This window comes from Oncorhynchus mykiss, chromosome 5 (genome assembly GCF_013265735.2).
Source record: "Oncorhynchus mykiss isolate Arlee chromosome 5, USDA_OmykA_1.1, whole genome shotgun sequence".
In the NCBI taxonomy this organism is placed as follows: Eukaryota; Metazoa; Chordata; class Actinopteri; order Salmoniformes; family Salmonidae; genus Oncorhynchus; species Oncorhynchus mykiss.
In genome coordinates this window covers 96,773,680-96,789,017 of record NC_048569.1, presented here as the reverse complement: position 1 = coordinate 96,789,017, position 15,338 = coordinate 96,773,680, and the positions used below count along the sequence as shown (strand labels likewise).

The following is a 15,338-nucleotide window of genomic DNA, read 5'->3' as shown; positions in this document are numbered from 1 at the left end:
AAGCTTCCTTACTTCCCGACTTCCCGACTTCCTTACTTCCCGACTTCCCTGCTTCCTTACTTCCCGACTTCCCTGCTTCCCGACTTCCCGACTTACCTAACTTCAGTGTTAAATCATAAAAACATGAGTTTCCGAAACCCGTTCACTCCTCGGGTCTCCACCAAATTAGGTTTAACACCCCCCCCCCCCCCTTTTTTTGAACAACTTGCAGAACTCGCTGCATCTTCATTCCCTGGTGCCGATAAGGCAGTTCAGGAGTCTAATGTTGAATTTGTTAAATGAGATTCGCATCTGTTTTTATTAAACATAAACATGTATTGTAGTGTTGAAATGGTCGTTTAAAAAAAAATGTAATCTGTATTATTGTAATTTTTTTCTTTTAATCTTTTAAACTTGTGCTATTTCCTGTCCAACGTTGCATTTGTTTAATGACCAGGGAGAGTATTTGTATATGGACCAGGGAGAGGCAGCCATTAAGACCAGGGAGAGACAGCCATTAGAGCAGGGAGAGGCAGCCAGGGAGAGGCAGCCATTAGACCAGGGAGAGACAGCCAGGGAGAGGCAGCCAGGGAGAGGCAGCCATTAGACCAGGGAAAGACAACCAGGGAGAGACAACCATTAGACCAGGGAGATACAACCATTAGACCAGGGAGATACAACCATTAGACCAGGGAGATACAACCATTAGACCAGGGAGAGACAGCCATTAGACCAGGGAAAGACAACCAGGGAGAGACAGCCATTAGACCAGGGAGAGACAGCCATTAGACCAGGGAGAGACAGCCAGCGAGAGACAGACAGCCAGGGAGCGGCAGCCATTAGACCAGGGAGAGACAACCATTAGACTAGGAGCCCTAAGACAAACAGGTCCGTAAACTATCATCTAATGTGGGTAGGAGAGCAGACACAACATGTAATACCTCTCAAATGATAAATGGTTCATTCAATGTTGGTACTTCTCAAATGTTGAATCTCTCGCTTCCCTCTCTCTCTCAACCTTTTACTCTTTTTATGTTTCTCTCTCTGTGTCTCTGTCTCTCTCAATGTTTCTCTGTCTCTCTCTCTCTGTCTCTGTCTCTCTCAATGTTTCTCTGTCTCTCTCTCAATATTTCTCGCTCTCTCGATGTTTCTCTCAATGGTTCTCTCTACCTCTCTATGTCTCTCTCTCTCTCTCTCTCTCTCTCTCTCTCTCTCTCTCTCTCTCAATTCAATTCAAGGGGCTTTATTGGCATGGGAAACATGTGTTAACATTGCCAAAGCAAGTGAAGTAGATAATATACAAAAGTGAAATTAACCATAAAAATGAACAGTAAACATTACTTACACTCACAGTAGTTCCAAAAGAATAAAGACACTACAAATGTCATATTATGTGTATATATACAGTGTTGTAAAAATCTCTCGCCCGACACACACAGACACAGACACAGAGAGACAGAGACACAGAGACACAGAGAGACAGAGACACAGAGACACAGACACAGAGAGACAGAGAGACAGAGAGACAGAGAGACAGAGAGACAGAGAGAGAGAGAGAGAGACAGACAGACAGACAGACAGACAGACAGACAGACAGACAGACAGACAGACAGACAGACAGACAGACAGACAGACAGACAGACAGACAGACAGAGTATGTGTTTACATTGGTCTGGGCTGCTATGCCATGGCCAAGCAGGCAGTGTTAACACAACAGTGTCTAGAAACAGGATTATGTGTCTTTGTGTTTTATCAGTTGTGCTCTGGTCATCTGTTCTGTACAGTGGTCCTGAAGTAAAGCAGAAGAATGGGCCTGGTGACGTGCATTGAAAGGCGTGGCCTTTTTGGTGGCTTTCTTTGGCAAGTTACTATGAATTAACAGATTTATATCCTAAAACTTGTCAATACTAAACGTTATATTAAGGGACATTCATTGATAAGAAATATTGTGCCTTCAGAAAGTATTCATACCCTTTGACTTATTCAACATTTTGTTGTGTTACAACCTGAATTATATTCTCACACACAATAATAATGACAAAGTGAAAATATGTTTTTAGAAATGTTTGCACATTTTTTGAAAATGAAATACAGAAATATGTTATTTACAAAAGTATTCACAACATTCAATACATGTTATAATCACATTTGGCAGTGATTACAGGTGTGAGTCTTTCTGGGTACGCCTCTAAGAGCTGTGAGTCTTTCTGGTTAAGTCTCTAAGAGCTGTGAGTCTTTCTGGGTAAGTCTCTAAGAGCTGTGAGTCTTTCTAGGTAAGCCTCTAAGAGCTGTGAGTCTTTCTGGTTAGGTCTCTAAGAGCTGTGAGTCTTTCTAGGTAAGTCTCTAAGAGCTGTGAGTCTTTCTAGGTAAACCTCTAAGAGCTGTGAGTCTTTCTGGGTAGGTCTCTAGGAGCTGTGAGTCTTTCTGGTTAAGTCTCTAAGAGCTGTGAGTCTTTCTGGGTAAGTCTCTAAGAGCTGTGAGTCTTTATGGGTAGGTCTCTAAGAGCTGTGAGTCTTTCTGGTTAAGTCTCTAAGAGCTGTGAGTCTTTCTGGGTAAGTCTCTAAGAGCAGTGAGTCTTTCTAGGTAAGCCTCTAAGAGCTGTGAGTCTTTCTGGTTAGGTCTCTAAGAGCTGTGAGTCTTTATAGGTAAGTCTCTAAGAGCTGTGAGTCTTTCTAGGTAAGCCTCTAAGAGCTGTGAGTCTTTCTGGGTAGGTCTCTAAGAGCTGTGAGTCTTTCTGGTTAAGTCTCTAAGAGCTGTGAGTCTTTCTGGGTAAGCCTCTAAGAGCTGTGAGTCTTTCTGGGTAAGCCTCTAAAAGCTGTGAGTCTTTCTGGGTAAGCCTCTAAGAGCTGTGAGTCTTTCTGGTTAGGTCTCTAAGAGCTGTGAGTCTTTCTGGGTAAGCCTCTAAGAGCTGTGAGTCTTTCTGGGTAGGTCTCTAAGAGCTGTGAGTCTTTCTGGGTAAGCCTCTAAGAGCTGTGAGTCTTTCTGGGTAAGCCTCTAAGAGCTGTGAGTCTTTCTGGGTAAGCCTCTAAAAGCTGTGAGTCTTTCTGGGTAAGCCTCTAAGAGCTGTGAGTCTTTCTGGGTAAGCCTCTAAAAGCTGTGAGTCTTTCTGGGTAAGTCTCTAAGAGCTGTGAGTCTTTCTGGGTAAGCCTCTAAAAGCTGTGAGTCTTTCTGGGTAAGCCTCTAAAAGCTGTGAGTCTTTCTGGGTAAGCCTCTAAGAGCTGTGAGTCTTTCTGGGTAAATCTCTAAGAGCTGTGAGTCTTTCTGGGTAAGTCTCTAAGAGCTGTCAAGTTTATTGTTTATCATTGCTAGACAGACATTTACAAGTCTTGCCATATATTTTCAAGGTGATTTACACTGAACAAAAATATAAACACATCATCAAATATTTTACTGAGTTACAGTTCATATGAAGAAAATCAGTCAATGTAAATACATTCATTAGGCCCTAATCTATGGGTTTCACATGACTGGGAATACAGATATGCATCTGTTGGTCACAGGTACCTTAAAAAAAAGGTAGGGGCGTGGATCAGAAAACCAGTCAGTATCTGGTGTGACCACCATTTGCCTCACGCTGTTGTTTGTGGCCTGTGGAATGTTGTCCCACTCCACTTCAATGGCTGTGTGAAGTTGCTGGATATTGGTGGGAACTGGAACACGCTGTTGTACACGTTGATCCAGAGCATCCCAAACATGCTCAATGGATGACATGTCTGTTGAGTATTCAGGCCATGGAAGAACTGGGACATTTTCAGCTTCCAGGAATTGTGTACAGATCCTTGCGACATGGATCTGCATTATCATGCTGAAACATGAAGTGATGGCAGCGGATGAATGGCACGACAATGAGCCTCAGGATCTCGTCATGGTATCTCTGTGCATTCAAATTGCCATCGATAAAATGCAATTGTGTTCGTTGTCCGTAGCCCATACCATAACCCCACCGCCACAATGAGGGGTTTTCTAACGTCAGCGTTGTGAACAGAGTGCCCTGTTCACAACACTGACGTTAGCAAACCACTCACCCACACAACGCCATAAACATGGTCTGCGGTTGTGAGGCCAGTACTGTTAAATTCTCTAAAATGACACTGTAGGCGGCTTATGGTAGAGAATTGAACATTAAATTATCCGGCAATAGTTCTGGTGGACATTCCTGCAGTCAGAATGCCACGCTCCCTCAAAACTTGAGACATCTGTGGCATTGTATTGTGTGACAAAACTGAACATTTTAGAGTGGCCTTTTATTGTCCCCAGCACAAGATGCACCTGTGTAATGATCATGCTGATTAATCATCTTATTGATCTGCCACACCTGTCAGGTGGATGGATTATCTTGGCAAAGGAGAAATGCTCACTAACAGGGATGCAAACAAATTTGTGCCCAACATTTGAGAGGAATACGCTTGTTTTGTGTGTATGGAACACCTCTGACAGCTTTTATTTCAGCTCATGAAACATGGGACCAACACTTTACATGTAGCGATTATATTTTTGTTCAGTGTTAGTCAAAACTGTAACTAGGCCACTCAGGAACATTCAATGTCATCTTGGTAAGCAACTCCAGTGTATATTTTCCCTTCTGTTTTAAGTTCTTGTCCTGCTGAAAGGTGATTTTTTTCTGTTGGAAAGCAGACTGAACCAGGTTTTCCTCTAGGATTTTGTCTGTGCTGAGCTCTATTCTGTTTATTTTTATCCTAAAAAAACTGCCTAGGACCTTGTCGATGACAAGCATACCCATCACATGATGCAGCCACCACCATGTTTGAACATACGAAGAGTGGTACTCAGTGATGTGTTGTGGTAGATTTGCTCCAAACATAACGCTTTGTATTCAGGACATAAAGTGAATTTCTTTGACACATTTTTTGCAGTGTTTCTTTATTGTCTTGTCACGTCCGTCGTTGAAATGACCAAAGCGCAGCGTGAGTAGAGTTCCACATATTTATTGAGGTGAAACTTCAAACAACAAATAAATAAACCAACGTGCAGTTCGTAGTGCACATAGCACTAAACACAAACAATATCGCACAACGCAGGTGGGAAAAGGACCACTCTAAGTATGATCCCCAATTAGAGGCAACGACCATTAGCTGCCTCCAATTGGGAACCATACTTACACCAACATAGAAAATAAAAACTAGAAAACCCCCTAGTCACGAACACCGAGGGCTCTCTATGGTCAAGGCGTGACAGTTGCAAACAGGATGAAATATCTGGAATATTTATATTCTGTACAGGCTTCCTTCTTTTCACTCTGTCATTTAGGTTAGTATTGTGGAGTAACTACAATGTTGTTGATCCATCCTCAGTTCTCTCCTTTCACAGCCATTAAACTCTGTAACTGTTTTAAAGTCACCATTGGCCTCATGGTGAAATCCCTGAGCGGTTTCTTTCCTCTCCGGCAACTGAGTTAGGAAGGACGCCTGTATCTTTGTAGTGACTGGGTGTATTAATACACCATCCAGAATGTAATTAATAACTTCACCTTGCTCAAAGGGATACTCAGTGTCTGCTTTTCTTTCTTCTTTACCAATCGGTGCCCTTCTTTGCGAGACATTGGAAAATCTCCCTGGTCTTTGTGGTTGAAATCCACTACACGACTGAGGGACCTTACAGATAATTGTATGTGTGGGGTACAGAGATGAGGTAGTCATTCAAAACTCATGTTAAACACTATTATTGCAGACAGAGTCCCTGCAACTTATTATGTGACTTGTTAACCATTTCTACTCCTGAACTTATTTCAGCTTTCTTTTTAGGATAATACTTGTCACGCCCCGACCATAGAGAGCCTGTTTATTTCTCTATTTGGTTAGGTCAGGGTGTGATTAGGGTGGGCATTCTATGTTTTCTGTTTCTTTGTTTTTGGCCAGGTATGGTTCCCAATCAGAGGCAGCTTTCTATCGTTGTCTCTGATTGGGAATCATATTTAACCAGCCATTTTTCCCACATTTAGGTTGTGGGATCTTGTCTTTGTTTGTTGCATGTGTTGCACTCCGAAGCTTTACGTTCTTTGTGTTGTTTATTGGGTTTTTTTGTGGAACATTTGATAAAGAAAATGTACTGCACCTTGGTCGGGTCATTCTACCACTAACAACAGACGTAACACCTTGGTCCGGTCATTCTACCACTAACAACAGACATAACACCTTGGTCGGGTCATTCTACCACTAACAACAGACGTAACACCTTGGTCCGGTCATTCTACCACTAACAACAGACGTAACACCTTGGTCCGGTCATTCTACCACTAACAACAGACGTAACACCTTGGTCCGGTCATTCTACCACTAACAACAGACGTAACAGCTTGGTCCGGTCATTCTACCACTAACGACAGACGCTGCACCTTGGTCCGGTCATTCTATTGGTCCGGTCATTCTACCACTAACAACAGACGTAACACCTTGGTCCGGTCATTCTACCACTAACAACAGACGTAACACCTTGGTCCGGTCATTCTACCACTAACAACAGACGTAACAGCTTAGTCCGGTCATTCTACCATTAACAACAGACGTAACAGCTTGGTCCGGTCATTCTACCACTAACAACAGACGTAACAGCTTGGTCCGGTCATTCTACCATTAACAACAGACGTAACACCTTGGTCCGGTCATTCTACCACTAACGACAGACATAACAGCTTGGTCCGGTCATTCTACCACTAACAACAGACGTAACAGCTTGGTCCGGTCATTCTACCATTAACAACAGACGTAACAGCTTGGTCCGGTCATTCTACCACTAACAACAGACGTAACAGCTTGGTCCGGTCATTCTACCACTAACAACAGACGTAACACCTTGGTCCGGTCATTCTACCACTAACAACAGACGTAACAGCTTGGTCCGGTCATTCTACCATTAACAACAGACGTAACACCTTGGTCCGGCCATTCTACCACTAACGACAGACGTAGCACCTTGGTCCGGTCATTCTACCACTAACAACAGACGTAGCACCTTGGTCCGGTCATTCTACCACTAACAACAGACGCTGCACCTTGGTCCGGTCATTCTACCACTAACAACAGACGTAACACCTTGGTCCGGTCATTCTACCACTAACAACAGACGTAACAGCTTTGTCCGGTCATTCTACCACTAACGAGGAGCGTAACAATACTACAATATAACAAGGATATATAACAAGGATATACACTATAACAAGGAGAGATGGCCAGTCCTATATGGGATATAACAAGGAGAGATGGCCAGTCCTATATGGGATATAACAAGGAGAGATGGCCAGTCCTATATGGGATATAACAAGGAGAGATGGCCAGTCCTATATGGGATACTACACTATAACAAGGAGAGATGGCCAGTCCTATATGGGATATAACAAGGAGAGATGGCCAGTCCTATATGGGATACTACTACACTATAACAAGGAGAGATGGCCAGTCCTATAGGAGATACTACACTATAACAAGGAGAGATGACCAGTCCTATAGGAGATACTACACTATAACAAGGAGAGATGACCAGTCCTATAGGAGATACTACACTATAACAAGGAGAGATGACCAGTCCTATAGGATATACTACACTATAACAAGGAGAGATGGCCAGTCCTATATGAGATACTACACTACAACAAGGAGAGATGGCCAGTCCTATATGGGATACTACTACACTATAACAAGGAGAGATGGCCAGTCCTATATGGGATACTACACTATAACAATGAGAGATGGCCAGTCCTATATGGGATACTACTACACTATAACAAGGAGAGATGGCCAGTCCTATATGGGACACTACACTATAACAATGAGAGATGGCCAGTCCTATATGGGATACTACTACACTATAACAAGGAGAGATGGCCAGTCCTATAGGAGATACTACAGTATAACAAGGAGAGATGGCCAGTCCTATATGAGATACTACACTATAACAAGGAGAGATGGCCAGTCCTATATGAGATACTACTACACTATAACAAGGAGAGATGGCCAGTCCTATATGAGATACTACACTATAACAAGGAGATATGGCCAGTCCTATAGGAGATACTACACTATAACAAGGAGAGATGGCCAGTCCTATAGGAGGTACTACACTATAACAAGGAGAGATGGCCAGTCCTATAGGAGATACTACTTCACTATAACAAGGAGAGATGGCCAGTCCTATAGGAGATACTACTTGGCGCTGGTCTCAATAAACACTAACCTGTTTGACGTTGTAATCTGTCTTGACGCTGGTCTCAATAAACACTAACCTGTTTGACGTTGTAATCTGTCTTGGCGCTGGTCTCAATAAACACTACCCTGTTTGACGTTGTAATCTGTCTTGGCGCTGGTCTCAATAAACACTAACCTGTTTGACGTTGTAATCTGTCTTGACGCTCGTCTCAATAAACACTAACCTGTTTGACGTTGTAGCCTGTCTTGGCGCTGGTCTCAATAAACACTAACTTGTTTGACGTTGTTATCTGTCTTGACGCTGGTCTCAATAAACACTAACCTGTTTGACGTTGTAGCCTGTCTTGGCGCTGGTCTCAATAAACACTAACCTGTTTGACGTTGTAGCCTGTCTTGGCGCTGGTCTCAATAAACACTAACCTGTTTGACGTTGTTATCTGTCTTGACGCTGGTCTCAATAAACACTAACCTGTTTGACGTTGTAATCTGTCTTGGCGCTGGTCTCAATAAACACTAACCTGTTTGACGTTGTAGCCTGTCTTGGCGCTGGTCTCAATAAACACTAACCTGTTTGACGTTGTTATCTGTCTTGACGCTCGTCTCAATAAACACTAACCTGTTTGACGTTGTAGCCTGTCTTGGCGCTGGTCTCAATAAACACTAACCTGTTTGACGTTGTAGCCTGTCTTGGCGCTGGTCTCAATAAACATGACGCTGAGCTCCTTGGCCCGCTGTTCTCCTTCCTCTATGGTGATCTGCCTGCGAGGGAGAAATATTAGGTTCAGTTATCAAACATCCTTATGCCATTAAATTACATAAAGGTGAGCTGGGTAAGGACGTTTTCTACAGTAGAGACTCCCTGGGTAAGGAGGTTTTCTACAGTACAGACCCACTGGGTAAGGAGGTTTTCTACAGTAGAGACCCACTGGGTAAGGAGGTTTTTTACAGTAGATACCCACTGGGTAAGGAGGTTTTCTACAGTAGAGACCCACTAGGTAAGGAGGTTTTCTACAGTAGAGACCCACTGGGTAAGGAGGTTTTTTACAGTAGATACCCACTGGGTAAGGAGGTTTTCTACAGTAGAGACCCACTGGGTAAGGAGTTTTTCTACAGTAGAGACCCACTGGTTAAGGAGGTTTTCTACAGTGGAGACCCACTGGGTAAGGAGGTTTTCTACAGTAGAGACCCACTGGGTAAGGAGGTTTTCTACAGTAGAGACCCACTGGGTAAGGAGGTTTTTTACAGTAGATACCCACTGGGTAAGGAGGTTTTCCACAGTAGAGACCCACTGGGTAAGGAGGTTTTCTACAGTAGATACCCACTGGGTAAGGAGGTTTTCTACAGTACAGACCCACTGGGTAAGGAGGTTTTCCACAGTAGAGACCCAACTGGGTAAGGAGGTTTTCTACAGTAGATACCCACTGGGTAAGGAGGTTTTCTACAGTAGAGACCCACTGGGTAAGGAGGTTTTCTACAGTAGATACCCACTGGGTAAGGAGGTTTTCTACAGTACAGACCCACTGGGTAAGGAGGTTTTCTACTGTAGATACCCACTGGGTGAGGAGGTTTTCCACAGTAGATACCCACTGGGTGAGGAGGTTTTCCACAGTAGAGACCCACTGGGTGAGGAGGTTTTCTACAGTAGAGACCCACTGGGTAAGGAGGTTTTCTACAGTAGATACCTACTGGGTAAGGAGGTTTTCTACTGTAGATACCCACTGGGTGAGGAGGTTTTCCACAGTAGAGACCCACTGGGTGAGGAGGTTTTCTACAGTAGATACCCACTGGGTAAGGAGGTTTTCCACAGTAGAGACACACTGGGTAAGGAGGTTTTCTACAGTAGAGACACACTGGGTAAGGAGGTTTTCCACAGTAGAGACACACTGGGTAAGGAGGTTTTCTGCAGTAGAGACCCACTGGGTAAGGAGGTTTTCTACAGTAGAGACACACTGGGTAAGGAGGTTTTCCACAGTAGAGACACACTGGGTAAGGAGGTTTTCTGCAGTAGAGACACACTGGGAACGGACGCCAGTATAATGTCTAGTTTTAATTTACATTTTGTTTAAGTTGTCAAATAACTTTAATTCAATTTGAAATTCCCCCAAAAAATGTTTACCATGTCACTAGATCTGGGTTAAAAATTGTGTGTTATTATTTTTATTTTTAACAAAATTTACAAAATTCCTTTACATTGATGACTTTTTATAAATCAAATCAATTTTCCACATTGATTCAATGTCATCACATTGCAGTAGTTGTGTGGAAGTAATATTGATTCAACCAGTTTGTGCCCAATGGGGGAATAGTGAAGTGTACAGAAACCAACAATCTGCCTCATGACTCATTCCCTCACTGAGCAGTACTGGTGATGAAGCTGATTCATGGTTCTGTGGCCTGACAAAATGAATAAATTATTGCCTATTACTACGACTCTGATGAATTAGTCCTGGGGAAGGGGAGAAAACGGATAATGCCAGGTGACATAATGTCGGGATCTAAATCTGTTTACAAATGTTGAAAAAAAACGAATACGTAAAGTCGAATCGCAGAAATCCATGAAGTTTGAGGTTGATCTCTTCTTCATGGGCTTTAGGCTAGCTAGCTTGCTTTTTTGGTGGGTTGAAAGTGTTAGCATCAGCAATCCCTCAAAGGGTTCATAGTATACGATGGTCAAGTGTATCTGGACAGAGACTATAACATCCTGCTGACTAGACCAGACCAGCCCGAGACCAGCTTGGTAGCTAATCCAACGGATACGGAAACCCGCAACCACACAGCTCTCCAGAGGGTAGTGAGGTCTGCCCAACGCATCACCGGGGTCACACTGCCTGCCCTCTAGGACACCTACACCACCCGATGTCACAGGAAGGCCTAGAAGACCATCAAGGACAACAACGACCCGAGCCACTGCCTGTTCACCCGGCTATCATCCAGAAGGCGAGGTCAGTACAGGTGCATCAAAGCTGGGACCGAGAGACTGAAAAACAGCTTCTATCTCAAGGCCATCAGCCTGTTAAACAGCCATCACTAGCTGGCTACCATCTGGTTACTCAACCCTGCACCTTAGAGGCTGCTGCCCTATATACATAAACATGGAATCACTGGTCAATTTAATAATGTTTACATACGGTTTTACTCATTTCACATGTATATACTGTATTCTAGTCAATGCCATTCTGACATTGATCATCCTAATATTTATATATTTCTCAATTTCATTAATTTACTTTTCTATTTCTGTGTATTGTTGTGAATTGTTAGATATTACTGCACTGTTGGAGCTAGAAACACAAGCATTTCGTTACACACGCAATAACATCTGATAAAGTGAACGTGACCAATAACATCTGATTTGAACTGTGTTACAGTCACAGAGCGGCCAGCCCAGAACAGCCTGGTAACTAAACCAACTGTGTTACAGTCACAGAGCGGCCAGCCCAGAACAGCCTGGTAGCTAAACCAACTGTGTTACAGTCACAGAGCGGCCAGCCCAGAACAGCCTGGTAGCTAAACCAACTGTGTTACAGTCACAGAGCGGCCAGCCCAGAACAGCCTGGTAGCTAAACCAACTGTGTTACAGTCACAGAGCGGCCAGCCCAGAACAGCCTGGTAGCTAAACCAACTGTGTTACAGTCACAGAGCGGCCAGCCCAGAACAGCCTGGTAGCTAAACCAACTGTGTTACAGTCACAGAGCGGCCAGCCCAGAACAGCCTGGTAGCTAAACCAACTGTGTTACAGTCACAGAGCGGCCAGCCCAGAACAGCCTGGTAGCTAAACCAACTGGGTTACAGTCACAGAGCGGCCAGCCCAGAACAGCCTGGTAGCTAAACCAACTGTGTTACAGTCACAGAGCGGCCAGCCCAGAACAGCCTGGTAGCTAAACCAACTGTGTTACAGTCACAGAGCGGCCAGCCCAGAACAGCCTGGTAGCTAAACCAACTGTGTTACAGTCACAGAGCAGTCTGCCGAGACCAGCCTGGTAGCTGAACCAACTGTGTTACAGTCACAGAGCGGCCAGCCCAGAACAGCCTGGTAGCTAAACCAACTGTGTTACAGTCACAGAGCGGCCAGCCCAGAACAGCCTGGTAGCTAAACCAACTGTGTTACAGTCACAGAGCGGCCAGCCCAGAACAGCCTGGTAGCTAAACCAACTGTGTTACAGTCACAGAGCGGCCAGCCCAGAACAGCCTGGTAGCTAAACCAACTGTGTTACAGTCACAGAGCGGCCAGCCCAGAACAGCCTGGTAGCTAAACCAACTGTGTTACAGTCACAGAGCGGCCAGCCCAGAACAGCCTGGTAGCTAAACCAACTGGGTTACAGTCACAGAGCGGCCAGCCCAGACCGGCCTGGTAGCTAAACCAACTGTGTTACAGTCACAGAGCGGCCAGCCCAGAACAGCCTGGTAGCCGAACCAACTGTGTTACAGTCACAGAGCGGCCAGCCCAGAACAGCCTGGTAGCTAAACCAACTGTGTTACAGTCACAGAGCGGCCAGCCCAGAACAGCCTGGTAGCTAAACCAACTGTGTTACAGTCACAGAGCGGCCAGCCCATAACAGCCTGGTAGCTAAACCAACTGTGTTACAGTCAGAGAGCGGCCAGCCCAGAACAGCCTGGTAGCTAAACCAACTGTGTTACAGTCACAGAGCGGCCAGCCCAGAACAGCCTGGTAGCTAAACCAACTGTGTTACAGTCACAGAGCGGCCAGCCCAGAAAAGCCTGGTAGCTAAACCAACTGTGTTACAGTCACAGAGCGGCCAGCCCAGAACAGCCTGGTAGCTAAACCAACTAGGTTACAGTCACAGAGCGGCCAGCCCAGACCGGCCTGGTAGCTAAACCAACTGTGTTACAGTCACAGAGCGGCCAGCCCAGACCAGCCTGGTAGCTAAACCAACTGTGTTACAGTCACAGAGCGGCTAGCCAGAACGGCCTGGTAGCTAAACCAACTGTGTTACAGTCACAGAGCGGCCAGCCCAGAACGGCCTGGTAGCTAAACCAACTGTGTTACAGTCACAGAGCGGCCAGCCCAGACCGGCCTGGTAGCTAAACCAACTGTGTTACAGTCACAGAGCGGCCAGCCCAGACCGGCCTGGTAGCTAAACCAACTGTGTTACAGTCACAGAGCGGCCAGCCCAGACCGGCCTGGTAGCTAAACCAACTGTGTTACAGTCACAGAGCGGCCAGCCCAGACCGGCCTGGTAGCTAAACCAACTGTGTTACAGTCACAGAGCGGCCAGCCCAGACCGGCCATGTAGCTAAACCAACTGTGTTACAGTCACAGAGCAGTCTGCCCAGACCGGCCTGGTAGCTAAACCAACTGTGTTACAGTCACAGAGCAGTCTGTAGAGACCAGCCTGGTAGCTGAACCAACTGTGTTACAGTCACAGAGCGGACAGCCCAGAACAGCCTGGTAGATAAACCAACTGTGTTACAATCACAGAGCGGCCAGCCCAGAACAGCCTGGTAGCTAAACCAACTGTGTTACAGTCACAGAGAGGCCAGCCCAGAACAGCCTGGTAGCTAAACCAACTGTGTTACAGTCACAGAGCAGTCTGCCGAGACCAGCCTGGTAGCTGAACCAACTGTGTTACAGTCACAGAGCGGCCAGCCCAGAACAGCCTGGTAGCTAAACCAACTGTGTTACAGTCACAGAGCGGCCAGCCCAGAACAGCCTGGTAGCTAAACCAACTGTGTTACAGTCACAGAGCGGCCAGCCCAGAACAGCCTGGTAGCTAAACCAACTGTGTTACAGTCACAGAGCGGCCAGCCCAGAACAGCCTGGTAGCTAAACCAACTGTGTTACAGTCACAGAGCGGCCAGCCCAGAACAGCCTGGTAGCTAAACCAACTGTGTTACAGTCACAGAGCGGCCAGCCCAGAACGGCCTGGTAGCTAAACCAACTGTGTTACAGTCACAGAGCGGCCAGCCCAGACCGGCCTGGTAGCTAAACCAACTGTGTTACAGTCACAGAGCGGCCAGCCCAGACCGGCCTGGTAGCTAAACCAACTGTGTTACAGTCACAGAGCGGCCAGCCCAGACCGGCCTGGTAGCTAAACCAACTGTGTTACAGTCACAGAGCGGCCAGCCCAGACCGGCCTGGTAGCTAAACCAACTGTGTTATAGTCACAGAGCGGCCAGCCCAGACCGGCCATGTAGCTAAACCAACTGTGTTACAGTCACAGAGCAGTCTGCCCAGACCGGCCTGGTAGCTAAACCAACTGTGTTACAGTCACAGAGCAGTCTGCCGAGACCAGCCTGGTAGCTGAACCAACTGTGTTACAGTCACAGAGCGGACAGCCCAGAACAGCCTGGTAGATAAACCAACTGTGTTACAATCACAGAGCGGCCAGCCCAGAACAGCCTGGTAGCTAAACCAACTGTGTTACAGTCACAGAGCGGCCAGCCCAGAACAGCCTGGTAGCTAAACCAACTGTGTTACAGTCACAGAGCGGCCAGCCCAGAACAGCCTGGTAGCTAAACCAACTGTGTTACAGTCACAGAGCGGCCAGCCCAGACCAGCCTGGTAGCTAAACCAACTGTTACAGTCACAGAGCGGCCAGCCCAGACCAGCCTGGTAGCTAAACCAACTGTGTTACAGTCACAGAGCGGCCAGCCCAGACCAGCCTGGTAGCTAAACCAACTGTGTTACAGTCACAGAGCGGCCAGCCCAGACCAGCCTGGTAGCTAAACCAACTGTGTTACAGTCACAGAGCGGCCAGCCCAGACCAGCCTGGTAGCTAAACCAACTGTGTTACAGTCACAGAGCGGCCAGCCCAGACCAGCCTGGTAGCTAAACCAACTGGGTTACAGTCACAGAGCGGCCAGCCCAGACCAGCCTGGTAGCTAAACCAACTGTGTTACAGTCACAGAGCGGCCAGCCCAGAACAGCCTGGTAGCTAAACCAACTAGGTTACAGTCACAGAGCGGCCAGCCCAGACGGGCCTGGTAGCTAAACCAACTGTGTTACAGTCACAGAGCGGCCAGCCCAGACCAGCCTGGTAGCTAAACCAACTGTGTTACAGTCACAGAGCGGCCAGCCAGAACGGCCTGGTAGCTAAACCAACTGTGTTACAGTCACAGAGCGGCCAGCCCAGAAAGGCCTGGTAGCTAAACCAACTGTTTTACAGTCACAGAGCGGCCAGCCCAGACCGGCCTGGTAGCTAAACCAACTGTGTTACAGTCACAGAGCGGCCAGCCCAG

General features: G+C 46.3%; 1 protein-coding gene across 2 annotated transcripts in view; it reads right to left on the bottom strand.

Moving 5' to 3' along the window:
* LOC118964702 (ras-related protein Rab-6B) overlaps positions 1-15,338 on the bottom strand; it is a 146,605-nt gene that overhangs the window by 35,759 nt on the left and 95,508 nt on the right. For both annotated transcript variants that reach the window (XM_036978937.1, XM_036978938.1), the window contains exon 6: positions 8,804-8,897. In XM_036978937.1, coding sequence (XP_036834832.1) covers positions 8,804-8,897 — 94 coding nt within the window. The remainder of the gene's footprint in view (positions 1-8,803; positions 8,898-15,338) is intronic.